Source organism: Kwoniella europaea, chromosome 1, assembly GCF_036810445.1.
Source record: "Kwoniella europaea PYCC6329 chromosome 1, complete sequence".
In the NCBI taxonomy this organism is placed as follows: domain Eukaryota; kingdom Fungi; phylum Basidiomycota; class Tremellomycetes; order Tremellales; family Cryptococcaceae; genus Kwoniella; species Kwoniella europaea.
Window position 1 is genome coordinate 7,909,206 of NC_089487.1, and position 26,059 is coordinate 7,935,264.

A 26,059-nucleotide genomic window follows, 5' to 3' on the forward strand; every position below is an offset into this window, starting at 1 on the left:
GTTTGTATTTACCTCCGAGTATCTGTGTATAGATCATAAGAACTCCTTAAACCTAGTATATGACGTGCTGAAAGTGAAGTGTGTAATGATGTTTGTTGTATATAGATATGTAGGCTATGGTCGAGTTGTATATACTATGTCAATATTATCAGATGCAATGTCATATTATGTATAAAATATATGTGTCTCTATTCGCGAACTATGCGAGTGATCGAGCTAGCTTTTCTTATTGATATCTTCTATATCATGTACACTACTAGACTCAGTATTTACAATGTCCCTTCCATCTCGGGTAAGCCACCACATCTCTTACGTTCCCCACGCCCGTCACATAACTTATCCATCTATCCCAACCCATCCCCCAACCTCCATGGGGTATAGATCCGTACCTTCTCAAATCAATATACCACTCGTAGTCTTCTTTATTCATCCCATTTTGTTCGATCGCACGAGTGAGATGATCTAGACGATGTTCCCTGAGGGATCCACCGGCCATCTCGCCAATGAGGGGAAAAAGGAGATCAAAACATTCTACTGTCTCTTCGACCTCACCCTCTCCGTTCTGCCCTGTAAAGGAGGACGAAGAAGGTAACATGTAAAAAGGTTTGATCTTCTTGGGATACCTCATAACGAACACCGGTCCATTGAAATGATTAGCCAACCATTTTTCATTTTCTGTCGATAAACCTTCTCCCCAATTCGGTACATCTTTCAAAGGTAATTCACCTTCTTCCCTTCTTTCCTCTTTAGCTTGTCTAAGTAAATCCAAAGCTTGAGTATAATCGATTCTCGTGAATGGTTTAGCGAGTATTTGTCTCAAGTGATTTAATGGATCCGATCGATTGATCACTCCTTGTTGTTCTACCACCTCGTTCTCCGTATTGTCATTCGAAGATTTCGATATTATTTCTAAATCCTCTTTAACCCTTTTACCTCTCTTGCTACCCTCTTTTAGTATCCGATCTACACTGAATTTAATTCCATCTTCAACAACGTCCAATAATTGATCTAGATTATCTATAAATCCCACTTCACCTTCCAACATGTAAAATTCACTCAAATGTCTTGATGTCAAACTTGGTTCGGCCCTGAATGAAGGTGATAATGTATATGTACGTGAGAGAGAATGAGTGGGAGCTTCGAGATGGAGCTGTGAAGATACCGTTAAATGAACAGGATGAGGAAAGAATGTTGTCGTCTGTGGATTGTTGGGTTTAGGTTGATCTAGAAGAGTAAATACTTCCCCGGCACCTTCGCAATCTGATGAAGTAAGGAGAGGGGTATGTATATGGATAAAGTCATTCTCCTACATATGTATATATATATCTGTTAGCTCCAGAGTGATCTAGAATATGAATGTCGAACCCACCTCGAACCAATCATGCCAATCTCTCATTATATTATCCCTTATCCTCATCACAGCTGCGGTCTGGGAAGTACGGAATCTCAGATGAGCGTTATCACGAAGTACAGAATTAGGTAGTGATTTCTTTTGGATTGGGTATGTCTACGCGTCACAACATATACATAATTAGCAATGAAAGAAACTTGGCTTTGGATGTAAGATGCGATGAAAATATTTCTTATAGATACGCATGTTGGTCAACTCACCTCGGAATCGCACTCTCCCAAGATGTTCAGATCATTCACCAATAATTCTAAATACTGTCCTTGGCCTTTTGATTTTTTCAATTCTCCTTTGAGATTTACGCTGGTCCCATTCGTCAGTCTGCGAAAATGCAAATAATCCACCAAGTCAGCTATATCCATACACGCTCAATGAGTTGGTGACGGGTCATGTCAAACTGCCATAGTAGGACGAGTTGATCTGATAAGATGGGGGAAGTCCACTCACCCATCAGCTTTTCCCTTGCCTTTCAGTACAGCCTGCAGGCTCTTTCCCGAGCTCCCGTCATTGATCTCAGCGAAGGAAACATTCTTGTGCGTCCGTATAGATTTGATCCATCCGTTGACGGAGATTGGTTCTCCAGGTGATTCAGTGGATGATATTGATGCTGCCGTCTGGGCGGTCCGCTGAGATAGTATAGTGCGTACGGTGGGTGGAAGGGTCGATAACTTTATTGATGTCCTTTTCATCTTCCACAATTAGCTAGACACCGAGGGGAAACCTAGAAATGAGGGTATAGTGAATGACTCGAAGAAGAACCGTTTATGAAATTTCGGAAATGTCATTCAAGTTACCTTTGAAGTTGACCTCCACTCTCAACTTATCCCGCTCTCATCTCACCCAACTCTCTCACTTACCAAGGACTTGAACTTGGTGTGCATGATGGTCCGTCCACTGGTGTTATATGGGTATTTATTATGATGAATGCATGTACATCTTTCTTTCTGTTAGTACATAGAGATCATTGTGTGTGTCGTATGGCGACCGATATATCTCGACCTGATATTCGGTATATGGCTTTTTTTTTTCAGAGATGAAAATTCCCATGCATCCCCCATGCTTAAGATATACGCCATGCATATTTGCGGCCATGTGTACATGTATACAAACAGTACAGTCCAAGACAAACATCACCAGCGTGCTGTAAGCTGTAACGTTACGTTGGTCAGACTGAAACCTCTGACCTGCCCATCGGATAGAACATGGATGTGGAGGCTTTTCCCAAAGGACATGTGAGATAGGGGCAAAAATGTAAACAAGCCCGTACAGTTACAACGTTTACTGTATGTCCTGCGATACGGAAGGTAAAAGAGATGGGTCATACTTTGCGGGATCGTTCAAGCGGAGAGCAAAGAGGTGGATATGTATACAGTAGTGTACAAGATCTTGTTTTTGACTGGAAAATACCAGCTTCGGTTCCTTTCATCTATTCTCATCTTATCTCTAATACTTTCTCTTCTGTTTACAAAGACAAAACAATCATCTTTCGTTTGATTCACATTACGCTCTTTTACATATCCTAACTAAGATCATCGAAGCATCGATAATTTCGGCTCAATCAATTCCACACTGCCTTAGTCTCAGTCTCAGATAGTTCCACCATAACCTATCTTGGCATCAGAACTCCTGGATCGTCAGAAAGAAAGAAACGAAGACATGTGAGTGAGCGGGGATTGAATTTCTCGTCACTACTCGTACCCATACACCGCTTCTTTCGTTCTTTTCGTTCTTTCCCCTTCTCTTCTTGTTGTTGTTCTCCTTAGTATAATTCCGTAAAGTATCTACATGCCTTCTCATGACGTTCTGGTAGCGTCATCTGAATGAACATATTAAGCCTTCTCTTTCGCGCCCTTGATCCTTTGAATCCTGCAGATAAGATCATTGCTGACGTCTGCTCGTACTTTTCAGTTGTTTACCTGGACTGTATTTCGTTAGTATCTCAGGCACCGCTTTGTGTTAGTGTTTAGAGTGCGGGATACTTGGCGGTTAATCATCGGAAGGCCCTGAACTAAAACACTGAACATCAGGCAAACATTAGAGTAAGTTGTACCCGTTGAACCGAAACACAACACAGCACAGACCTCCTATAAACCATCGACTATCTCCATCCATCTCTGTGACTGGTCCACTCAACCCACACAATAGATATATAAAAGCTTACAGCTCATTCTTCCTTATCTCCCCTCCCTTCACCTCTTCTTTCACCTTCCTCTGCTTCTCTCATCCTCTTCTGGTCATTCATCCGGTTCAGTCTCATTTCGACCTCTTACGGCACGTACACATCACTGCGCGGAGCATTCATCAACGTCAACCAAACATGTTCACACATACATTACTTTCAACTTTCTCTTTTTTGGTTATCGCTGCTGCGGCCGCACCAGTCGATGAATCATGGGTACAGCCTCGAGATTCACCAGTCCACGAATTATTCTACAAAAGAGCTCCTAACCCTTCGGATCCCAGTGAGTTCGGATCTTAGTACCTGGTACCTTGAATATCTTTGCTGATCATTCCTCTTGATCCGATTCAAATAGATTTCGCATCAAACTATCCAGCACCTGGTAGTACACCACCAACCGATTCATTACCCCAGGCATGGACAGATAAGTTGAAAACAATCAATCTACCTGACGTTCAACCTTCGAGTCCGAACAATGGTTATCCAACTTATGCAGATGGTGAAACTCCAAACGATCAGAAGATCTGTTCATTCACTTACGAATGTACGACGGATGAAGATCTGTATAATCCACCTTCAGGTGTCCTCGCTGTATGTCTCTTTCGATCCCGTCAAAGTACTTGTTTTGATCTCATGATGTATGACTGATCTTCACTCGTATCTTGATTAGCTGTCCTTCGATGATGGACCAGGAGAGGCTTCACCAGACTTGTACAGTTTCTTAGCCACCAACAACATCTCAACTGCTGCTACCCATTTTATGATCGGTGGTAATATCGTATACAAGTAGGTGTTTTCAATAACGAAATCGCACATCCCGTTTGGTGTATACGTATGTTCTAACCTGTGCTTCCTGGTAGTCCTACCGGTATGCAAGCTGCTGTCGATGCCGGTGGACTTATCGCTGTCCACACATGGTCTCATCAATACAGTAAGTCTCTCTATCAATCCCTGTGGCTTGTCAGCTGGACTAATCATACATCTGGCACGTGTAGCTACTACCCTTTCCAACGAAGGGGTTCTCGGTGAACTCGGATGGACCATGCAAATCATCAGTGATCTCAATGGAGGACGAATCCCCAAATACTGGAGACCACCTTACGGTGATGTTGATAACAGAGTTAGGGCAATTGCGAAAGGAGTTTTCGGACTTGAAACCGTTGTCTGGAACACTGGTAAGTAGATACGTTCGTTGTCCTCTATACTCCACCCCCAGATACTCCTGCAAGCGTGGTCGAGAATGTATCGCTTACCAATTTGATGTGCTAGATTCCGCTGATTGGGCTATCGGCAGTGATGCCCAATATACCCACGACTCGGTCGTCTCCCAAGTCAACCAATGGTTATCCGGAAACAAGACCAACGGATTGTTATTACTTGAGCACGAAATCAAGCAGACCGAGGTCGATGTCTTCAAGGCGATCTTCCCAAGCATTGGATCGAATGGATGGACCATCAAGAATGTCGCTGATGCATGGGGCATGGATTGGTACGTTAACTCCGGTAAGACCAATACCGAAGCTATCACTACGATGTCAGTCGGAGCGAGCACTTTGGCAGTGACCAATCAAACCACCTCTCAACAATCTTCTACCTCCGCGTCTGCTTCTGCTTCTGTATCGACGACTTCCGGTTCAGCCTCTACCACTTCGGCTCAAGTCGCCACTTCCACTTCAACATCGCCTGCTACCGCTGCTGCTGCTGCGAATTCAGGCTCATCATCCTCTGCTTCTTCCACTCTGGTCATCCCTGGATTTGCTTTAGCAGGTTTAGGATTCTTCGCTGCTCTTTTCCTTTAGATATAATCAGTCACTTTGCATTCAAAATTAACATGGACAATATTTCGGATTTGGTAATTTAACGAAATGACATTTCACGATGTAGATAGAAGAAACAGAATAGGACCGAAGGGGGTTATAATTACAACACAACATCTCGTGTAAGATGTCCTTATAGAGTATTCTGAAGGTTTAGATGATAATGACGAATGATAGATAATTAGGTAGTAGCTTTCATATAGCATTAGCAACAATCATGTTTGGAGAAACGATACGTAACATGGACAATAGTATCCATTTTCATTCAGTAGTAATTCAAGTACATGCATTTCCATATGATATGTAATGGTACTGTATAGCTCAGCGTTGTATCGTAGCCGTTATAAACCATCGCCTGCGTTACAATTCAAATTGATTGTACAGTTATTCGCTCTGTGAAGCAAAACTATATCACGTTGAGGTAAGTCAAGCTGTAATCTATGACCTGGATTGTATGATGCAATTCAACTATCAATAATGGACACAGATGACCAATCTTCGAGGGGATGTGGGTGCGCGAGTTGGTCAGCATATTCTAGGTAAGTTAGGCATTTTGCAGCTGTACAGGCATATGCTCTTACTTTGACGAGAATGGATGACTCTTTGAGCAATATATACTGATAGGTGTTGGAACGGACAGCGACCTTGCATACCGGTACATGGACTGTACTGTACGGACAATAGGTTTTCTTGTCAGGGGAGGACAGCCGCTCGGCAGGAGAGGATAAGATGAATGGGAGAAGTCCTAGTACTGGAGCATACCAACCGCTCCAAAGCAGTAGTCGCAGTACCTTCAATCGCCTCGGGTGACAACCCAAATCTTGAGATCTGGAACCTGGTCGAGTCCCAGTCGTACTGGTGACTGTTGTAGAATAACATAACGACAGAAGGACATCCTGTACTGTGAGCGAAATGTACTTTGCTGCACTGTATTACGTAGATATCCATGATCAGATTGGTGATGCTTTGCGACTTACCAGGGAAGGATCGATAAGCATCATTCCACCTCCATGAGGTCTTTCGACGATATATCTATCAAGTATCAAAGGATCATGGATCAGTCAACGGAAACTTGAAAATGAAGATTGAGAACTTACTGATAACTGAAAGGACTTTGATGATGTCCTGGATGTCCTCTCTTATGGACCGCCCCAAAGGCATTTGCGAATGGCTTGAACCAATCAACTTCGACTGTAGTTTGGAAGATATCTTGTTGGTGAGGAAGTGAAACAACCTCATGGAACTTTGGTTTGAATATGTACAGGTTTATTCGTCAGATCTTATAGAGGAAAGGCGAAAAACAAAAGGCCCGGATTTGGTTATGTACTCACTTCGACAGTGATTGACATGTTGGAATCGATAAGCATATGTCAGTCGGAAGATAGGCGAAAGGTCGAGATGGGTTGTTGAAAACTGATTTCCGCAAGTACATCAAGGGGTACTTATACCTTTCATTGTACTCAACTGGAACATCGAAATCTTTCGAGCTAAGCATATCCCCCAAAATGCGCTTCAAAGTCGTGTCAAAGGGTGTCTCTGGACATCAAGCAAATCATCTTCTCATGATACAGGTTCATATTCGCTTTACTGAATTCCGATGAACCACAATGGTCATCCGGCAGCAGACCATGCTACCGAAATGGTAACTATGTGATGCGAAAATGGTCGTTTTTGAGATCGGCGAGGCATCCTAGATCAGGTCAAGGGATGAAATTTGCCTTTGGAAGACTATAATCTTCGTGTACAGGTTTATCCTTTAGGGTTTTACCTATTCCTTTGACCTTTTAAATATAACAACTGATTGTGTGTGTTCATGTATATTTGTGATGCATCATCAAGGCGCCACTTTTTAAGATTAAGAGGAGAACGCTAAAAGTTCAGTGGAAACCTTAACACGACTACAGTACATATAAACACTTTTGTCCATCTTTCATCATTCGATACGTATATATCGTAGCAAGGTGCGGACGCCGGATAGGCAAAGATGATGATCGGAACCAAGGGAAGCGAGAATAAAGCGAAGAGCTAAGAAATAGAGAATCGCAAAATACACTTAACATGCCTTCGAGGCGTGCTCTAGAGGCCACATCTGCATGCTACTTTGCTTTCCCCTGAACGTCTTCCGTCTGGATGGAAGTATCCTCTGAAGACCTTACTGTACTTTGCGACATTCAATTGTATTCTCGATAACAATATCCTTCTACATTATCTTCCTCAGAGGTTTTTCAACAATGTCAATCCCTATTGAATCATTCACTCTTGTTTAGACTTTCTGAAAGTACCAGCCGTGTATGATCGACAGATGTTGCAGAATGACTAATATTTTAGATACAAGGTACTATCATTTTGGGTGCCAAAAGTAAGCCTCAAAGCGTCAGATCGTCACCAAAGTGATACGACTGTCCCCCGTTCGATGGCGTTATCGTGCAGATTCTAAATATCATATTCATAGATGCAGATACAGTACAAAGGCTCACACATACATAAGATTCAGGACCCTCTTTCAGTGAATTATTCAACCGATCTTCGAACAACTCTACTTGTATAAGAATTGACAGCTATACACTTTCTCATCTTGATCCCAGTGTTCCCAGATGGAGTCCGGATCTTCCTCTTGATCTACCATTTCTTTCGAGGGGATCGCAAATGCTATAGTCTCATATGGTTCTGCTGCGAGCTGTGTGTGTTTGTCAAATGAAGTCAGCAACACTCAGATATCTTATCATGCAGAGACAAACGAAGTTGTAGGCGGAGGATAAAACAACTCACAACTAAATATTGGAATGCTCTATTTGGTATTTCCCTTCTCTGCTCAAATGCAGACATGAACCTCCTTCTAGGCCGTTCACCTTCTTTGATCTCAGGTAATGAGACAGTGAACAATAACCCCATCCTCTGACTGACCGGTTCACGTATCTTGATAATTTTGTAACCTGTTCATGCCGTATAAATGCATCATCAGCACCTCTCAAGTGATAGTCACAACTGAAAAGGTGTCACACTCACCTGGACGTCCAATCTTGACGAAAACCTTTTTCTTGACTTGCTGAGCAGCATTGGGAGCAGCCTGAATCATCAAAGAAGCATCTTTGTTATCCTTTGCTGCTCTTCTAGCCAAGTTTGTCTGATGTTTCTTTCCCTGCGTATGGGCGAGATATGAACCTTCGTTGACGTGGAGTGTAAGACATAATCGACATTCAAGCGTACCCAGATGAGTTCTACAGAAGGGTCAACATGATAATCATGTATATGTAAGGTTTGCAGATGCAGATGAAGGATTGATGCTCACCTGAGGATATATGGATCTTTCGCTAGATCTATCGTCTCCAAAGCCAACTTTCTCAATCTCTCTCTTCGATCTACCGCAGTCTCGGAAGCTCCCGCTATGCAATACATCAGTAAGTCTTGCTGATTATGTTTTCACAGTGTCCCACTCACCAACACCACCACTACCTTTGTTTGCACCAGCTCGATTCTATTGACAAGTTAGCAGAGATACAGGGGTGTGTCGAAGAATGTAGAGAGAAACTCACTTGATAATCTACAAAGGCAGACTGATGTCAGCAAAAGTCGATTCATCCCGTTATCATCAGATGCACTCACCCATTTTCCACCCAGTGACTATCCAATGATGGGTCCTAGTCTGATATTGATAGAGATATTGGGATGCAAGTTGAACTTTGAAGTGGTTTGTTTCCTTGACATCCTGCGAAGACCAAAGACTGACGACGGAATCAAATTTTGGCTGGGTCGGTGCCCCACTCTGGCTTCGAAGTTTTCGTTCAACGATACTCAGTATGATATGATCATATTTTCAACCAAGACCTATTCATCAATCGTTCTCCTTGCATCTGAGTACGAGATACCAGGTAGAGATCACTACACAAAATGTCACTGTTCCCGTCAGTATTCGAAGGGTCGGCTGCTGGACCCTCGAAGTCACTCACTTCGGCGTTCGCAAAGCCCTCTAAAAACAACAACAAACGAAAACGACCCTCGCTCGGTGGCCATCACGATGAGAGCCTTCTCAAATCGACTCAAGCCAATCTCGAGAAGCTGATGAGTAAGCTGGAGAAGGGAGATATCAAGGAGAAGATAGGAACGGAAAGTATGGGTGGATCAAGTAAGAAGAAGAAGGGAAACGCGCATGTCGAATTGAAGAAGGGATCGAAAGTGGTAGAGACCCCGAAAGGCAAAGATAGAAGTCAAATTCCCCAGAATCAGTCTACACCCGGGTCGAGTAAGAAGGAGAAGTCTACGCCTAAGAACCAACAGCAGCCAAATAAGAAAAGCAAAGAGAAGAGTGATCCGGTGGAACTTCCGATACCTCCGGTATCGTCATCATCTGAGGGAAAGATCAAAGTCGGTGGAGAAAACTTGACGGATATGCAGAAGAATATGCAAGCTAAACTTGAAGGAGCGAGATTCAGATGGATCAACGAGCAATTGTACTCTACGCCATCGACGGAAGCTGTGGAGATGATGAAGAAGGATCCAAAGATCTTCGCCGATGTGAGTTGACCTTTGTTTATCGTTCAACTGTCATCTCGCTGTTCAGGCGAGGTCAAGCTGATCATGATCCGTGGCCACGCAGTACCACATGACTCACCGAGTGCTTACTGCCGGATGGCCCTCTCCACCGCTTCAACACATCATCAAAGCTCTCTCACCTCTACCTGCTGGAACGGTTATCGCAGATCTGGGTTGTGGTGATGCGGGCTTGGCAAGAGCTTTAGTACCTCAAGGCAAGGTTGTATTGTCATATGATCTGGTAGGAGATTCAGGTGTACCTGGAAGTAGTGATCAAGTGAGGGAGAAGAAGATATCGGAAGGATGGGTTATCCAAGCTGACTTCCTGGAACAAATTCCCTTACCTGGTAGACCTGGTGGTGTAGACATTGGAGCATCGGTAGATGAGCAAGCACCAAAGAAGAAGGGTAAGAGGGACGAAAAAGCCTCAGAAGTTGTGGATGTAGTGGTCTGCTGTTTGAGTCTGATGGGTAAGAATTGGGTAGGAGGAATAGCCGAAGCTTGTAGAGTACTCAAACAAGGGTGAGTGGATTAGCGCTGCCAACTATTCAATAGTATGTAGGTCAAAAGCTAATCTTGTGGTTCTGTAGAGGTACATTCCATATCGCCGAAGTGACCTCGAGGTTCACATCTACAGAAGCGTTTGTAGAGAAAGTAGAATCATTTGGACTCAAGTTGGAAGAGCAGGATTCACCTTCAACCCATTTCACTCTGTTTAGATTCATAAAGGAATCGTCTGTACCCCTCGGTCCAGCTAGGGGAGAAGAAGGATGGCAAGAAAGGGTCAAGGAAGGTGAAGATTTATTGAAAGCTTGTGTATATAAGAAACGTTGATGAATTGGGGATGTCATCTTGCGTAATGATTCAGCGCCATATATGGGAGAATAGGTACAAGTAATTTGCATTCAGCTATCGATACGCAAGTGTGTATGATCATGATCCCGTCCTAGCTGTGGTTCCGACCAACGGATAGTCACGACGAGTACATTGTTGATTTGACGAATAGAAATTTCAGCGCATCCCATGTGTCATAATTTTGATAGACCCGTTTGGGCCGCTTTCATTGTCCTCCTATAACCTTGACAACGAAGAAAGTCAAGCGAAATCTACTACTCGATTCACTAAGAAGTGATGTAATGATCGCTCAATCGCCGTTCCCTGCACAAACAATCCTGGTTTTTCGGATCACACTTTTGAATGCGTTCGGACATACGTGAAGGTCTACACGATTCAAGGATTGTAAACGAGGAACGTCAACGGTACAGTATTGTAGGTTGTATGTAGCACGAGCTCGAACCTTTCGTCATCACATGGATGAACCAGAAAAGGGGTCGCACTCGAAAATTTTCCGGGACCGGAACGGCGTTGAACCATTCCACCCAAAAACCTCCTAATCCGACCTCCGAAAAGGAATTCCTAGGAATCATACCCTGATCAACATTGACAGCAAAAGTCTGCCTCTCGTGTTGCCCCTTGGACCCAGAAGGACGTTTCACGTTTAAGCGAAACAAACTAACGCCTTAGTCGTCATGGCTCATGGCTCGGTAAATCAAAACAAGGTATGACCGTGAAAACATTGGATTCGAAAAGTTTTTCGTTTTAGTGGTCTTGTGTGGTACTCGCTAGTACTGCAGGATCAATCCAATGACGGTTCTCGGAGATGTAAGGAGACTCTGTTGTGTTCGCAAGTAATTGTTCCTCTGTCTTTTCCATCTACTGTACTGTATATCCTTTACCGCTTTTCATCATCTTGCTTTGGTTCAAATCATCTCCATCCCTCAATTTTCGTCAACGTGCCCACATTATCTCCTCATCCCCCCTGCACACATACCTGTCAGACTGCCATAAATATCAAGAGGATGATATTCGGACTCTCGCACTCCCACTCTTCGAACAAAGAGAAAAAGGAATTACCTGTTCTAGACTCAAACTCCGAGACGGATCTCGAGACTGCAACTGTCAAGACCGATGATGTCTTCGGTACCATAAGTGAAGACGGTCCGAACTACCGGAACGTGAGTATTAACATCAACTACTCATACCGGTGAAGCAGAGATTGCCTTGCTGAAAGTGTCAATGGTATAGGTCGGATGGCTAGGAACGACTGTCTTACTGATCAAATCGCAAATTGGTGTTGGTGTATTGAGTGTACCTTCAACTTTGGCTGTATTGGGTATCGTACCTGGTATAATCTGTCTATGGGTTATCTCGGGAATTATCTGTTGTAAGTACAATCCATTTGAACTGGAGGCGTACACCAGGACAAGCTTACACCGATTTTACGATCTTTATAGACTCTGATTATGTCGTTGGGCAGTTTAAAAGGAGACATCCCCAAGTTTGTGAGTAATGGCCATGATCTGTCCATCCTTACCTTAAACAGATAGCTAAAGACAAATTTTCTTGACGTAGACGGTATCGACGATGTTGGACATCTACTATTCAAAGGGAGGTTAGGAAGGGAAGTGATAGCTGTGATGTACTGGCTTTGTGAGTTCATCGCTTTAAACAGTCCATTGCTCTGACAGCATTCAGCTGACCTTGTATGTTTAGTTATGACATGTGTAGCTGCATCTGGTCTATTGGGTATCTCAATCGGTCTCAATGCAATCTCCTCTCACGGTACATGTACAGCGGTCTTCGTGGCTGTAGCTACGGTGATTACTTTCTTTTTGTCTTGTATACAGACTTTGGGCAAGATATCTTGGCTTGGATGGGTAGGATTGGTCTCGATCATGAGTGCTCGTGAGTGAAATCCATTCGTGATTTATCGTAAGTGAAGCATGCTGATTGTTTCTGGTATTGCAGTGTTAACCTTAACAATCGCCGTCGGAGTGGAAGATCGACCTGCCACAGCACCTCAGGACGGAGCGTGGGATAAAGGATTGGTAATCTGGGGACAACCTACTTTTACGGAAGCTATCACTGCGGTATCAGCTTTGGTATTCGCTTTTACAGGTACACCAGCATTGTAAGTTTCCCATTCAGCATCTTTGATGGTAATGGCTATGACTGATGCTGTATGACTTGTGGCGCAGCTTCGGTATCGTATCTGAGATGAGAGATCAAAGGAAATACACCCAATCTATGCTGCTCTCTCAAAGTTTCGTCACTGCCGTCGATACAGTCGTCGGCGTTGTGGTCTATTACTACTGTGGTCAATTCGTTGCTTCGCCAGCTTTGGGAAGTGCAGGTGGCACCTTGAAGAAAATCTGTTATGGTCTTGCTTTACCTGGTTTGTTCGTCACTGCTATGATGTTTACTCATGTAAGTGGTTTCCTGTTGAGTCGGTATTTTCGCAATACCCCTACAAGCCTTTGTGACATGACCTAGTCTGGATTGGATTATGTATCACCGATCGAGGATAAGGAGAGCTGATGGCTACTGTTATCGCTATAGCTACCCGCCAAATTCCTCTTCGTCCGACTTCTCCGAGGAAGTAAACACCTTACCAACAATTCCACCAAACACTACGCTGTATGGTACAGCTGTGTCATAGGATGTGTCTTGTTTTCATACATCATTGCTAGGTGAGTCGTCTAACCATTCTACTCTCATTGATCATCTTGCTGATGGGCGTGTCATCATATATCAGTGCCATCCCTGTATTCGACGGTATCGCTTCTCTTGTAGGAGCTTTGTTCGGTACGGTTTTATGTATCCAACTCATGGTAAGTTGCCTATTCCAGAATCGTGACATCCGAGATCAAAACTCAGACTGATGATTGTTTTGGTGAATAGGCCGGAATGTGGTTATACGATAATTGGGAAAAGAGAACCACCAACAAAACGGTTTTATACAAGTTCCTCCTTTTCTGGAACATTTTCATGATCGCTTTAGGTTCATTTTTGATGGTTGCAGGAGTAAGTCACTGTCCTCTCGTATAGGTGTTTGCGAAGACGGATAAGGCTTTTACTGATCATGTCATTGTAGACATACGGTGCTGTGATCGACATCAAAGACTCATATGCTGCTGCCGAAGGAGCAGGGGCATGGTCATGTAGAGATAACTCTTCATAAGGGATCATGGGATCATATGGGAAATATAATGAATGTATCCATAGAAAAACACATAGACATGATCACATGGCATGTATCGAATACCTCTCACTCCCACGGTCGAAAATGCTGTAAGGTTAACGATATCGAAGAAGGTTGTACTGCGTGGTCCCTTATTAACCTTGATGTTGGAGACATACTTGCGGCATGTGTCACTTGGGGGTCGTTGATCCCTGTGGTCTCATATTCAGAGTGTATTCATAAGACTCGGTCGACAGTATATCAGCAATAACCTTCACAGTTGCGGTGATAGTAATACTGTCAAATACTGTAGTGTGTAGATCGAATGATAAGACACTGTCGTGTCTATTTCATCGCACCGGGGGGGAAATGGGAGAAGCAAGTATCAATTCTATCTATCTTCGTAAGCGATATGACATACTGTAAATGCTTGTCATACAATACGCTACAACCTAAATCAGTATGTCCACTGTGCATTTTTCCTGGATCTGTTGATAGCTATCACAGCATACTATTATACCATACTGTACATCCGTTTTCTTATCTTCCGTCCAATATATTTGGAATCACAAACGCTTGTATAAGGCCCAGCAATCATGTCTTCAACAGAATACAACGAGAAGACACCTCTTCTCCCTTCAGACACAGATCAATCTTCTCTGGCTCCCAGTGAACTCACAGCACCTGTCAAAGAGGTTGAGGTTAATCACGATCTCAATCCCCAAACCAAGGAGATTGTCGAGACCAAGCCTCCTACTGGACCGGGTGTCCGAGACATCCGAGACCGTAAGTCTGCAATCCATGTCCATCTCAATATCCAGGCTTACGAGCTCGATTTGATGTGTGATGCATTTTAGAATGGGAAGAATGGATGGCGTATAGTTTCAGATATAGAATCAGATACGATCGACCTGTCGAGTATGATGAGAAGGGTAGAAATACAATTGGAGTATCTGGTGGTTGGGTCTCGGTCTCAAGGTCAGCATTACAGTAGCATTCGCCTTTCCCTCTTACGTGAGGTACAGTACAAATACAATAGTTGATGTGATGCGTGGATAATCATGTAGCATTATCATCCCACTGATAACAGTTCGAGTCGAAAAGGTAAATTCAAGATAGTCAAGGGGGAGAAAGGTAAGCTTGACGATTGTGGGTAATTGATGGCGTTCGCCTTCGCTGATTACAGTTAATATATCTCCTGTAGGAAGATGCCCGGATGAAGAATATATCTGGCCCAAAGGCAGAGATAAAAAAGCTTGATAACCTCAGGGGATTCAGTCAGACGGCCTGTAATAGTGAAGAGAAAAGGGAGAAGTATATTCCTCAGAAGATGTGAGATGCAATACGAGATACTGTATCGTTATTGCTTATAACGCCGAACCAGCACGCCCAAGGACAACTTTAGGGAAAGTTATCAGATATACATCGATCAAGCTATTGCAAAAAAAAAAATACAAAAAGTATCCATCTCAGATCTCCAGAGCTCATTTCTTCCATTTTTCCAGTGTCCTAATGTTTCGTTTCTTCGAATTCATTGAATATTTCGTTTCAGTACCATTTAAGTTTGTGAATATGAGGTTGACAAGTCGAATTACAGTAATCCAGTAATTGTATCAGCAAATGTTCATTTACAACTTGACCGGATACGGTTCATGTACTCACCCATTTTGGAACTTTAAGAATGTTCTTTACTTTATCACTGATTCCTTGTTGGTAAGATTGGGCAGTTCCTGGAAGGTATCGCCAATTTGATCATCAGCGATCCTATACGTATCACTCAAATGCGTTGATATCGTCTCACCGTCATTGTCGTCTTGATCCCTCCCAATTCGCTTGGCATGTACGAGTCTACCCAAATTCATCCATGGCATGAGAACACTTTCGGAAGTGGGACTATCACTGTCTCCATTCTCACTGGAAGGTGTATCATCATCCACTATTAAACATCCCGAATCAATCACAAATCAGCTCAACAGACGCTATACGAATGAGTAAGGAGAGTTGTTGTTCGCCACTTACCTATATCCTTCTCCACGTAAATATCAACGAATGTCACTTTCCCATCCTTCTCAATCACCGTGAAATTACCTTTACTATCCTCATACATTAACCTTCCACATGGATTGACCACTAACCAAGCATGATTAGAAGGATCGGGATGATAAAATCTAAAAGTTCCATCTGAAGAAGTTTCATAATCCTTGCCAGGTACGAATTGATGTTTGCCACCTTCGAAAACACCTTCAAAGAAGATCGTTCCGTATTTCCCCTTTGGACCATTTGATCCGACTGAGATGGAAAACCCAGAACAATCTTGGATTCCCCACGTACCGCTCTGTCTACACATCCAACCGCTTGATCCAGTTGGGTTGGTGAATGATAGATTACCGTGAGAGTCGATGGTGTATGATGACATCAGGGGATTATAGTTGGTCATTTCGATTCCTTGAGTTGAGTTGAGCGATCTGCAAGTCTGAAGTCCAGTAAGTGAGTTTTTGACTTGCATTGATAGTTGATAGTGGGATACGAAAAAGGTAAAGAAGAGAAATTAGATTGAGATGCAGATGCATTCAAATAGTGGTTTATATGCATACACCTATAGTTACAGGACAGACCGAGTGGCAAAGAGCAAATCCAAACAACCTTCTTTTTCCAAAATTAAAGTTCATGTGTTTCCCGACAGCACATCACGACATGCAGTGGTGTGACAATCAGTAAAATGCACGGCACTGCATTGTTGAGCAAGCAGTCGAAGGTCTGTGTAGCAGTGCACTGAAAAGATGTCTATGTGTTGATACGTACTCTCTTGTTCGATCCCAAATGAGCTCGGGTTATGCAAAGTTGCCACGCCGTATCAATGCACGATCGGATGTCCGAGCCACTTTACAAAATGCAGCATGCATGTATCATGACCTTCATACTATACATATCAAACATAAGAACAACCACTCTCCTCGTTATATGAGGTACATTACAGTACATCCCCAACAGAATGATAATTGATCATCGGTGAATGAGCAATCAAAAAATAATAATATATAAGTATATGATGATATTATTAGATGGACATCAACCCCCTTCCTCCCCGCTCAACTTCTGCAGTCCACATGACAAGCATCTACAATTCAATGACAGTCCCAGTACAGCATTTACAGCAACCTCTAAAATCCAATGTCGACTTTTCAAGTTCACCTATCTCCATCGATACCTTATACAGCTGATTATCCTTCTCTATATACCTTTGTTGAATATGTACATCTGATCGTTTGAGATCTAAAGATGGTGAATGTTTCGGCAGATAAGACGAGATGAACGATACAGCTGAATTTGTGAATCCCATATCCGCTTCCGTGTCTACTTCCGATGAAGGGTTCTCAGCCAATTTCGTTATTGGTTCAGAAACGGATCTAGGTGTATATTCATCTTGCTGCTGCTGATCATAAGAGAATGATATCAATGTTGACGAAGCACCAAGAGTAGTCGAAGTCGGGGTTTGATTAGGTAAGACGAAACAAGGGAGATCGACACCATTGTGAGTCTCAGTTTCGTCCGCGCTGACGCTTCGTTTCAGTACAGTTGACAATCCGAAGAATGATTCTCGCTTCGATTGGTTGGATTTGACGGGCGATGGATCTCTGGGAAAACCCCAACCTTTCATTCTTGCCAAATTGGGATCTGGCGTGGATTGCTTTGATCCTTCCATTGGAGGTGACGAAGCGAGTTGGGCAAGGGGTGAAGGAGGAGTGATTACGTGCGAAGCGATCGAAGGAGTCAACAAGACTTGATGTTCTGATTTCGCAGTAAAGACCGATTCGTCGTCCACTGCTACATCGAATAGCGATGGGGGTTGAGCAGGTCGCTGCATTTCTGCTAATTTGCTTAAAGCAGCTTCCTTTGCTCTGCGTTCAGCTTCGAGGGAAGTCGTAAGGTTGAAGAGCTGTTCTCGCATCTCGGCAATCAAGCGTGATTCGGCAGCATGAGAATCGGAGGAAGATCTGTCTGTAGGTACCGATGAAACGCTCGATAATCGATCACCGACTAATGTAAGACGTCAGCTAAGCAGATTAACAATTCAATCTGACGGTATCAGCTCACGTTTTCTAACTCTCTCCCTCAATACTGTGCTTTCCTTCCTTTCCATCTCCAGTTTTTCCTCCAGACTCGCACATCTGATCTTGAGCAACTCCACATCTTCCTTCAAAGCCTCCCTCTCGATCTCCATATCCAGCTGAACATCTCTCCAAGTAGCTTCGTCGGCGAAACTATCCCTCCTATCGTGGATGCCGAAACCCTCGTCTCGATAAGGATGGATAGTATCGTTGTTATCAGGAACTGGAGAAGTCCACATGGATACTGCTCCTGGGAAAGGCGAGTACTCTTCATCGACTTCATCCAATTCCCCTAAAACCCTCCCAGATCCGGTGTTATCGATTCCCAATCCTACCAATGTTCTAGGTCGAGGACATGGACGAGTGGTTGATCTTGAGGCTGATGAATTTCCCCATCCAGAGAGCTTAGGACTGGTGGGATGCAAAGGCGGGGAAGTCACGGATTCGGGAGAGAATACATTCCTTCCGTTTCCAATCGATAGATCATGGGACGAGGAAGAGCTATCACCTTTCTTGTATGAGATTGAACTTCCCCTAGAACCCGATCCAGGTGCAGTCCTTTTACGTGATGGGAACCCAGCTGATTTAGGAGTCGACATATTTGACGGTGTAGAAGAGGTCGATCCGATGGTAAGGGGCTTTGGTCTCCCCCTACCAATCGACCCGTAGCCTTTCGTAGGTGACGAAGCAGAGGGGGATGCACTTGATTGTCTAGGGAATGAAAAGGAATGAACGCTATCCATCGATTCTTGACGAGGCGTCGAAGAAGTCATGGATCCCAAACGTAACTCTCGAAGACGGCTAGGTGTAGGTTCCACGGGAAAAGAAGAGATCAAACTTTCTGGTTCATCGGAAAAAGTCCTGACCATTTCAGTTGGAGCTTCGTTATCGGCAAAGTCTCCCTCATCCTCTTCTGACTCATCTACCTCAGCCAAAGCACTGAGCTGACGATTTATCGATGGTCTTTTGGCCATAGCTGTCGACAGATCCATACCAAAGTTCATCCCATCGTCTTTTCCGTACTCTTTAGCTAGACCGAAACCGAACCCGGACCAGCGTTCTACAGGAGATTGCTGCTCGTTTGGTGAGCCCCAGGAGAACGTGGAAGATGATATGGCTGAAGCAGAGGAAGTTGTGGAAGCGGTGAGAGGAGGAAGTGTAAGTGAAGATGGGCGACTGAAGAAGTTTGATCCGGATCCAGAACCGAAAGCTCCAGACAATGGTCGATTAGACGAAGCGACAGAAGAAGAGTCTTCATCGTCCAGATCAGGGAGACTAATTTCAGCAATTTGAGGTTCCACTACAGGAGATCTGGACGCGGCGGACGGTCCACCGGTTAACTTCTCCAACGCTTTGCGACGAGACTCTTGTCTCTCCTTTTCAGCTTCAGCTCCTCTGCCTGAAGGTTCGAATTTTAGTCTTTGACCTGTTATCGGGCTGGACAACCTTGATCGACTCGCACTGTCACCCACACTAGTCGGTGAGCATGGTGACGAAGGAATACTGGTTGGGATGCCCAGTGAGGTAGGACGTGCTCCGGATAATTTGAGGTTGGGGAGAGATATGGAGTTTGAACGAGTATGCGAATGCCTCTTTCTAGCAGGGGTAGGAGGTGATGAAGGTAAACTTGCCAAACTTGATCCAGCGGGGTTGCTTGGAGTAGGTGAACCAAAGGCTAAAGGAGTAGGATGAGTGAGGAGGAAACTAGGAGGTCGTGAAGAGGGCGTCGAAAGTCTGTTGAGGTTTGGCGCTGATGCGGAAGCCGTGGGAGAAGCAAGGGGAGAGGTCGATGGGAATGAATCTTGCGAAAACAGAGATTGTGAAGATAATAAGGGTTGCTGCTGCCTTCTTTTCGGTGGGAAAGTTGACATAGGTGGTTTGGAACCAAAAGAAAAGGTGGATAATCTAGCTGCAACCTCTTCGTGATTTTCATCAGGTAGGATTCTCGGTTCAGGCGGGATATCAGGTGAGTCGAGCAAAGGTGTAGCAGGAGTCGTGATGATTTCCTTGGGACCGTCAAACACGCCCATCACCGAAGGTCTCGATAGTCCCTGACCCAGAGTCATACTCGATGAAATAGCGATGGATGATCTCTGTCGGCGATGAGCTTGACTATCTGATCTCTTGTGTCGATGCCCACCAGTGATAGATTTGACCGGCTGATCGAGCTCGATATCCTTGCCTTTACCTTTGCTTGATGATCGAGAGTGAGATTGAGGGAAGGTGAAGGGGGAGTTGATGCTTGCTTCTGTCGTCAGAGGCATCATTTTGGTCGGCGAAGGGGGCTTCGACGAAGATGAGGACCAAGAGACCATTGGAGTTGAATCTGGATTCTCGGACGAGCGAGATGCTCGGTAAGTCTGCAGCTGCAAGTTGCAGATGTGGGTAAGCCATTACAGAGAACCAGGAAGATCTGTGCACTCACCTTCTTTTTGGCAGAAGCTAACCTCTGAGCCCTCTTTTCCTCTTCGGATCCCGACGAACTAGAACTGCTCTCATGAGCGACTGAAGACATCTTCTCTAATATGGCTTTAGGTAGCAAGGACGTGAATCACTGATTGCGTAAACAAGATACGAGATGTGGAGTTGGCAATCTTGTTGGATTAAAGCAGAACGGGTTCCTTTAAAACAGGTTGATTGATATTTGACAGGATGGTAGTAACAGTGTGAATTCGTTCGTTGAAGATGTTAAATCGTAAGTCGTCAAGATGTAAATGAGCGTGAGGGGGTAATGAATGTAAAGGTCGGATCAATTAATCGTTACTGGACGTTGGAGATGACGAGAATAGGTGGGATGGTGGGTATGAGTGAGAAAGAAGAGGGGAAGTGGGGATTTGAGGTTGATGTTGTTTTCCCAACTGTTTTTGATGTTGGCGTGTGTTTGTCTTATTCTCATTGAGCCAGTGAGCCAAGCGTCGTGTGTATACGTGTATACGTGTGACCCAATCCAGCAAGAGGACAATGCGCCTTTGATCCTCGGTGATCCGTGTCACTGAGCGCTAAGCTAACACCCATATGATCCTACCGAGGGGAGATCCTTTGATCAATCTAACAATAAACACAAAACACAAAACACAAAATACAATTCGATATCACTGGGCGGAGTTCGTCTTCAAGACGATGGCTATGTGGATTTTCGAGATGGCGTCAAGCCTGAAAGAGTGTGGGTGAACGAGTTGGTCGGGTGAGAGTGTGAGGTGGTGATTGATCTGCAAGATACACCAACATCGACATCAATCGATGATCCATGTGAGACAAGCGAGAAGACAAGATCTACAACCTAAACAAGTTGAGAGGTCAAAGCGGTAATTAAGAACGGATGGCACTCACCGATGTTTTGACAAGGACCGGGCGGGAAAGGAAGATGGTGGGGTTATGAGGTAACACTGATAGGATGGATAGTTGGGAGATGATGATGATTGGAATTTGAAATCTGAATCTGAATTGATCTTATTCTGAAACTGAAACGCGTCTGTAATTTGCTTTTTGCTTTTTGTGTGTTCGACGTAGGTCCTTTAGTCTAATTTTGGTGCAGTACAAAAGACATATGATGATGAGCTACTTTGTTACAATGTCGATGATGGTAGTACATATATTAGCGAGCGACGATGAGAGTACAAGTAATGTTCATCAGCATCCTCCTGATTATACACAATTAAGCTTCAGCTTCTGAGCAGAAGAAAAACAAAAAGCTCTTTGCTGGAAAATCAGTCGGACCGACGCGTCGAGCATCAAGACCAAAGGAATTCCTTTCGCTGCCATCGATTCCCTGAATTGACGTTAAACCCACGGGAACAAGACGATCATACTTTTAACTCATAACACCCGTAATCTGTGCCTTGGCTTGGAGTAAATCAGTAATGTTCTCACTCCAGCAATCAGACAAACCCGTGTGTCAGCAGAAGAAGAGAGGAAAATAAGCATAGAGTATGGGAATACTATATATGACTTCGCCCGGCGCCTCTCTCGACGACCATCAACTATGGGATGATGAGAGATGGTGAGGAAAATGGCAGTTTTACGAGTGGTCATACCAATCCGAGCTGACGCGAATATCTCTCGTAGCCAACTTGTTGTTCCGGTCTAAACGAGTGAGAGTGATTCCATTCAATGCTCAGTATGCAGTGACAAACAAAACCCGTATGTCAGCTAGTGGCGACTACAGCTCATGCACATGTCAAACTTACAGGAAGAGGCAAGAGACCATCTCTTACCCTTCGCTTAGATCGATCTAACGTTCCCCGCATGGAACTATAATGATAAACCCAATACTTACCGAGCTGACCATACCTCACTCCTTGAGCTGACGAGATACTAAAACAATGGGAACTGGTCGTCAAGCATCATATCGTCGTGTCTTACTTTGCGCCCGAAGTGACCTCTCTACCTTACTCAGCTTATCAACTAGCTAGCATATATATGTCCCTCCTTCACCAGACAATTCTCTTCTCTTCGAATTCAAACCTTTCAAAAGACTTATATGTCGCCTAAGCACCAGTATATATATCGATACAAAGATATAGAAGTCAGACCTCGATATCGATCTATCAAAATGCGGACCTCGACTCCACCTTCAATCCCGCAGACGCCGACTCCCTCGTATGGCTCGAAGGAGGTATTGGGGAGTTCTCGTCAGCTCAAGAAGCATACTCCGCTTGGTGCCTATCCAACTCCTCAGTCCTCTTTGGAAGTGACTTCGCCGTCTGCTTCGAGATCAATTCCACCTTCATCTCAGCTACGAGTAGCATCTCCTCGATTATCGATGGTGATTCCAACGGATCACTCCGAGAGAAAGACAGTGAAGGTGAAATTAATCAATTTATCAAAATTCACGATCAGCTCGCCAAAGTCTTGTAAGTCTACCTCCGCTCTCCCAACGTCATACAGATGCTAATATGTTATGATGTCTCAACCTTGGTGTAGTCCGAATGAGAAGCACGTCGCGATCCCTCGTATTTGTGCACTTGGCGGTCAAAGTGCTGGAAAGAGCAGCTTGTGAGTCGTTCTCTTCGTACTGCTACAGTAGTCCGATTAAGTCATCGAAAGATGCTGACGATCCATGGGATAGATTCAGTATGGTGTCAGATGTGAGCTGATATTCACGAAGTGACTGAGCCGATTTCTATTCTCACTGGAAGCCTGTTTGTCAAGCAGACACCTCTCTACTGTGCTAACGGTAGAGCGACATGGTGAGTGTATGAAGTGTTCTACGTTCTCAGATATCGACCAAGTACTTATTTGCCTTTCCTTGTTCAGCTGCCCTCACTTGATCCGATTGAGAGGTCGAGGTCTAACTCTGAAAGTCGATGTCTTCATCCAAGTAACAAATGCAAGAACGGACCATACTTCCATTATCCCATTCGTCCAGAACCTTACCGACATGGATAGAGTCGCCAAAGTACTGCCATTGGCATCTGACGAGGCTCGAAGAGCTGATGGAGGTACGGATCTTGTCAGGTTAGTCGGGCCGAGTTATGCTCTCCCTAAATCATGCCATCGCTATGGAGCTGATTTGTAAAACTAGACCATGGGCCCAACTGGAGAAAATGGGTGAAAGCGAGAGAATATCAGGTCGAGAAGATTGGGCTGAATTTACTCGAAATGTGGTCATCATCAACGTGAGTTACTTTATCAAGCAGACAAGACTAGAGAACGGTGATTGGTTCTCATGTACGACATAGATTCACGGCCCCAATCTACCAAGCTTCGATATCGAGGATCTTCCCGGTAAGTATTCACGGTCTTTGTCGGACACCATTATTCAGATGTGGTGATGTTGACAGACGGTCTGCGTCTCTGTAGGTCTTCATGGAAATCCCCTGGTCGAAAGTAAGCTATTTCATAGATGTCCGCTGATACGCTACGGCATCGCTAATCATCAGGTGGTCTACTCACAATATACAGAACTTATATCCGATCGAATCTCCCAAAAACAGAACATAATCGTACTCTGTCTAGCTGGAGTAGGACGTAGGTTTTTCCCTCCCACAGCACTACTGACAGCACCAAGAAATATCTCAATGCTGATTTGCTTCCGAACAGAGGAACCTTCAATAGACGATCGAGGAATTCACCTCGCCATGAAGTACGATCCAGCCGGAGACCGCACCATCGGTAAGTCAACTCACATATGTGTCTCCGATTCCTTCTGATAATCAAATGAGCTGATTTGAGATCATATTCTCAGGCATCATAACCCGAGCTGACCAGATTGACGTTGTCCCCGGCGATCTCTCACCATTTGTCGATTACTTCATTGGACAAGGGGATGAGTTAGGAGGGTTCAAACCTCAATGGGGCTGGTGGCCTCTTCGTCTACGAAGTCCAGAGGAAAGACGACAGGGCGTGTCACTCAAGGAAGTTAGGAATAGAGAGAAAGCTTTGTTCGCCAAAGAAGATTGGATGAATATCCAGGAGAAAGCTGGTAGGATGTTCGGAATTGGCGAATTGGAAAAGAAGCTAGAGGAAGTGTTTGCGCTGAAAGTAGAAGAGAAGTAAGTCTTGTGTCAGCACTTTGAGCTTACCCAAAATTCTTGTCGAGCTAACGATCTTATCGCATTTAGTATCGTACATCTGAAGAAGACGTTACGAGAGTCTCTTAGAAGGCACTCAAACTGGCTATCCGACAATCCGACGATCCAAGATCCGGTCGCAGGTCTACATGACGATGTGATCAACCAATTCCACAATGTCTTGAAGGCCAAGATCGGAAGGTCTAATGCATCTGGTAGATTAGTCGATCTGCAAGAGAATTTAGAACGAATCGTTCAAAAGGCGATACCGGAGTTTGTCCCCTTTACCGAAGAAGAAGCCGAAGACAATGATACATATCAATCTTACTGCAGAGTCGATGGCATTGTGGTCGAAAAAGAGGATGTTGTGTACTTGGATACTTTGGCTGAGATGATCAAGAGGTGAGCACAATATCCATCCTTGTATGGAAGATGAAAATTCAAACTGAATCAACTTCAAGCGTCTCGAGTCGACGAGAACCAGGTGTGATCGATACGGTCAGCATCACACAATCTTTTGTCGACAAGTATACTGCGAGGTGGCGAAATTTGGCTATTGACCATATCGATCAGTTGTGGAAGGAGGTCGACAGTGTTCAAGAATCTGTCATCCGGGAGATATGTGGACACAATTTGGCGATGGCTGAAGAAATATCGTAAGTACATCACCAAAACTTCAAAGCTTGGTTCGAATTATTCATCGCTAATCGCTTCGACGGGTCCAGTCTCAAGCTCGAAGATCTCGTCAAATCCCTCAAATACGATTCCATATCCTTTATGAACCACATGTTCAAGATCATAATCTCTCCATTGTCCCACTCCGGTAGAGGTTACGCTCCAGGTTACCAAAGTGCCCTCAAACTAGCAACCGAAGGGTACTCGAAAGTCCTTGAGCCGTCCAACGGGCATCAACGAACGACAACCTCAACTTCGTCCATACCTTCTGATTCAAACAGCAATATACCCTCCGTCGCTTCCGAGACGTATACAAAGGTAGAAAGACATCAGTGTACAGCACTTCAAGCAAGAATCACGGTTCTGATGATGAGTAGAGCTCTTGAGTTCTCATCGTCAGTGGGGGAACATGCTCAAGAGTGCGTTATGGACTATCTAGAGAAGGTAACTCCTACTCTGAGGAAGAAGATGGGACTGGACCAAGTTGAAGAGAACGTCAGAAAGAGAGCGGGCGACCTCTTTGAGAGCGATAAGAAGAAGAAAAGAGAAAGAGAGAAGGTAGTGAGAGAGATGAAGAAGCTGAATGAGATTCAGTAAGTCAATTTCACATTGCGAGTTGCTTGGGTACGGCAGCTGATAGTGTGATGTATTGATAGGCAACATCTAGAAAGAATTGTCGATGCCTGAGATGTTGGGCGGACGGGAAAAAGTAAGCATAAAAGGTAGAAAGTGAAATAAGAATTTTGGGATCTGATGATATGATTTGATAATTGGAAGGATCTTTACCGTGCAGAATGGGACTTCGTCA

The 26,059-nt window shown here is 44.2% G+C and overlaps 10 protein-coding genes across 10 annotated transcripts; 5 read left to right on the forward strand and 5 right to left on the reverse strand.

Moving 5' to 3' along the window:
- Positions 1 to 262: 262 nt before the first annotated feature.
- V865_003002 (asparagine-tRNA ligase) lies at positions 263 to 2,097 on the reverse strand (the record flags this gene model as incomplete). The annotated part of the gene is made up of 4 exons (XM_066226801.1): positions 263 to 1,306; positions 1,370 to 1,507; positions 1,612 to 1,729; positions 1,856 to 2,097. The coding sequence occupies 4 exons, from the start codon at positions 2,095 to 2,097 to the stop codon at positions 263 to 265; spliced, it is 1,542 nt and encodes a 513-aa protein (XP_066082898.1).
- A 1,628-nt stretch (positions 2,098 to 3,725) lies between these two features.
- On the forward strand, positions 3,726 to 5,386 carry V865_003003 (uncharacterized protein; the record flags this gene model as incomplete). The annotated part of the gene is made up of 6 exons (XM_066226802.1): positions 3,726 to 3,870; positions 3,943 to 4,178; positions 4,258 to 4,373; positions 4,448 to 4,518; positions 4,583 to 4,762; positions 4,857 to 5,386. 6 exons carry the CDS (start codon positions 3,726 to 3,728, stop codon positions 5,384 to 5,386), a joined length of 1,278 nt encoding a protein of 425 aa, XP_066082899.1.
- An 811-nt stretch (positions 5,387 to 6,197) lies between these two features.
- Positions 6,198 to 6,753, reverse strand: V865_003004 (uncharacterized protein; the record flags this gene model as incomplete). Its single annotated transcript, XM_066226803.1, has 4 exons — positions 6,198 to 6,266; positions 6,382 to 6,436; positions 6,502 to 6,647; positions 6,736 to 6,753. 4 exons carry the CDS (start codon positions 6,751 to 6,753, stop codon positions 6,198 to 6,200), a joined length of 288 nt encoding a protein of 95 aa, XP_066082900.1.
- A 1,187-nt stretch (positions 6,754 to 7,940) lies between these two features.
- Positions 7,941 to 9,011, reverse strand: V865_003005 (uncharacterized protein; the record flags this gene model as incomplete). Its single annotated transcript, XM_066226804.1, has 7 exons — positions 7,941 to 8,081; positions 8,174 to 8,337; positions 8,411 to 8,622; positions 8,694 to 8,787; positions 8,843 to 8,879; positions 8,938 to 8,945; positions 9,008 to 9,011. The coding sequence occupies 7 exons, from the start codon at positions 9,009 to 9,011 to the stop codon at positions 7,941 to 7,943; spliced, it is 660 nt and encodes a 219-aa protein (XP_066082901.1).
- A 281-nt stretch (positions 9,012 to 9,292) lies between these two features.
- On the forward strand, positions 9,293 to 10,768 carry V865_003006 (uncharacterized protein; the record flags this gene model as incomplete). The annotated part of the gene is made up of 4 exons (XM_066226805.1): positions 9,293 to 9,916; positions 9,999 to 10,188; positions 10,237 to 10,456; positions 10,525 to 10,768. The coding sequence occupies 4 exons, from the start codon at positions 9,293 to 9,295 to the stop codon at positions 10,766 to 10,768; spliced, it is 1,278 nt and encodes a 425-aa protein (XP_066082902.1).
- Positions 10,769 to 11,793: 1,025 nt separating this feature from the next.
- V865_003007 (uncharacterized protein) lies at positions 11,794 to 13,955 on the forward strand (the record flags this gene model as incomplete). The annotated part of the gene is made up of 11 exons (XM_066226806.1): positions 11,794 to 11,949; positions 12,020 to 12,158; positions 12,229 to 12,276; positions 12,347 to 12,424; positions 12,488 to 12,679; positions 12,743 to 12,905; positions 12,973 to 13,201; positions 13,334 to 13,464; positions 13,530 to 13,605; positions 13,676 to 13,798; positions 13,869 to 13,955. 11 exons carry the CDS (start codon positions 11,794 to 11,796, stop codon positions 13,953 to 13,955), a joined length of 1,422 nt encoding a protein of 473 aa, XP_066082903.1.
- A 596-nt stretch (positions 13,956 to 14,551) lies between these two features.
- On the forward strand, positions 14,552 to 15,215 carry V865_003008 (uncharacterized protein; the record flags this gene model as incomplete). Its single annotated transcript, XM_066226807.1, has 4 exons — positions 14,552 to 14,741; positions 14,813 to 14,933; positions 15,046 to 15,089; positions 15,160 to 15,215. 4 exons carry the CDS (start codon positions 14,552 to 14,554, stop codon positions 15,213 to 15,215), a joined length of 411 nt encoding a protein of 136 aa, XP_066082904.1.
- A 428-nt stretch (positions 15,216 to 15,643) lies between these two features.
- Positions 15,644 to 16,392, reverse strand: V865_003009 (uncharacterized protein; the record flags this gene model as incomplete). Its single annotated transcript, XM_066226808.1, has 2 exons — positions 15,644 to 15,891; positions 15,975 to 16,392. The coding sequence occupies 2 exons, from the start codon at positions 16,390 to 16,392 to the stop codon at positions 15,644 to 15,646; spliced, it is 666 nt and encodes a 221-aa protein (XP_066082905.1).
- A 681-nt stretch (positions 16,393 to 17,073) lies between these two features.
- V865_003010 (uncharacterized protein) lies at positions 17,074 to 20,579 on the reverse strand (the record flags this gene model as incomplete). The annotated part of the gene is made up of 3 exons (XM_066226809.1): positions 17,074 to 17,993; positions 18,051 to 20,430; positions 20,490 to 20,579. The coding sequence occupies 3 exons, from the start codon at positions 20,577 to 20,579 to the stop codon at positions 17,074 to 17,076; spliced, it is 3,390 nt and encodes a 1,129-aa protein (XP_066082906.1).
- Positions 20,580 to 22,616: 2,037 nt separating this feature from the next.
- On the forward strand, positions 22,617 to 25,938 carry V865_003011 (uncharacterized protein; the record flags this gene model as incomplete). The annotated part of the gene is made up of 15 exons (XM_066226810.1): positions 22,617 to 22,917; positions 22,988 to 23,059; positions 23,133 to 23,151; positions 23,203 to 23,253; positions 23,321 to 23,521; positions 23,589 to 23,682; positions 23,746 to 23,791; positions 23,867 to 23,893; positions 23,969 to 24,034; positions 24,107 to 24,178; positions 24,252 to 24,558; positions 24,628 to 24,978; positions 25,038 to 25,232; positions 25,302 to 25,844; positions 25,908 to 25,938. The coding sequence occupies 15 exons, from the start codon at positions 22,617 to 22,619 to the stop codon at positions 25,936 to 25,938; spliced, it is 2,376 nt and encodes a 791-aa protein (XP_066082907.1).
- Positions 25,939 to 26,059: the final 121 nt, after the last annotated feature.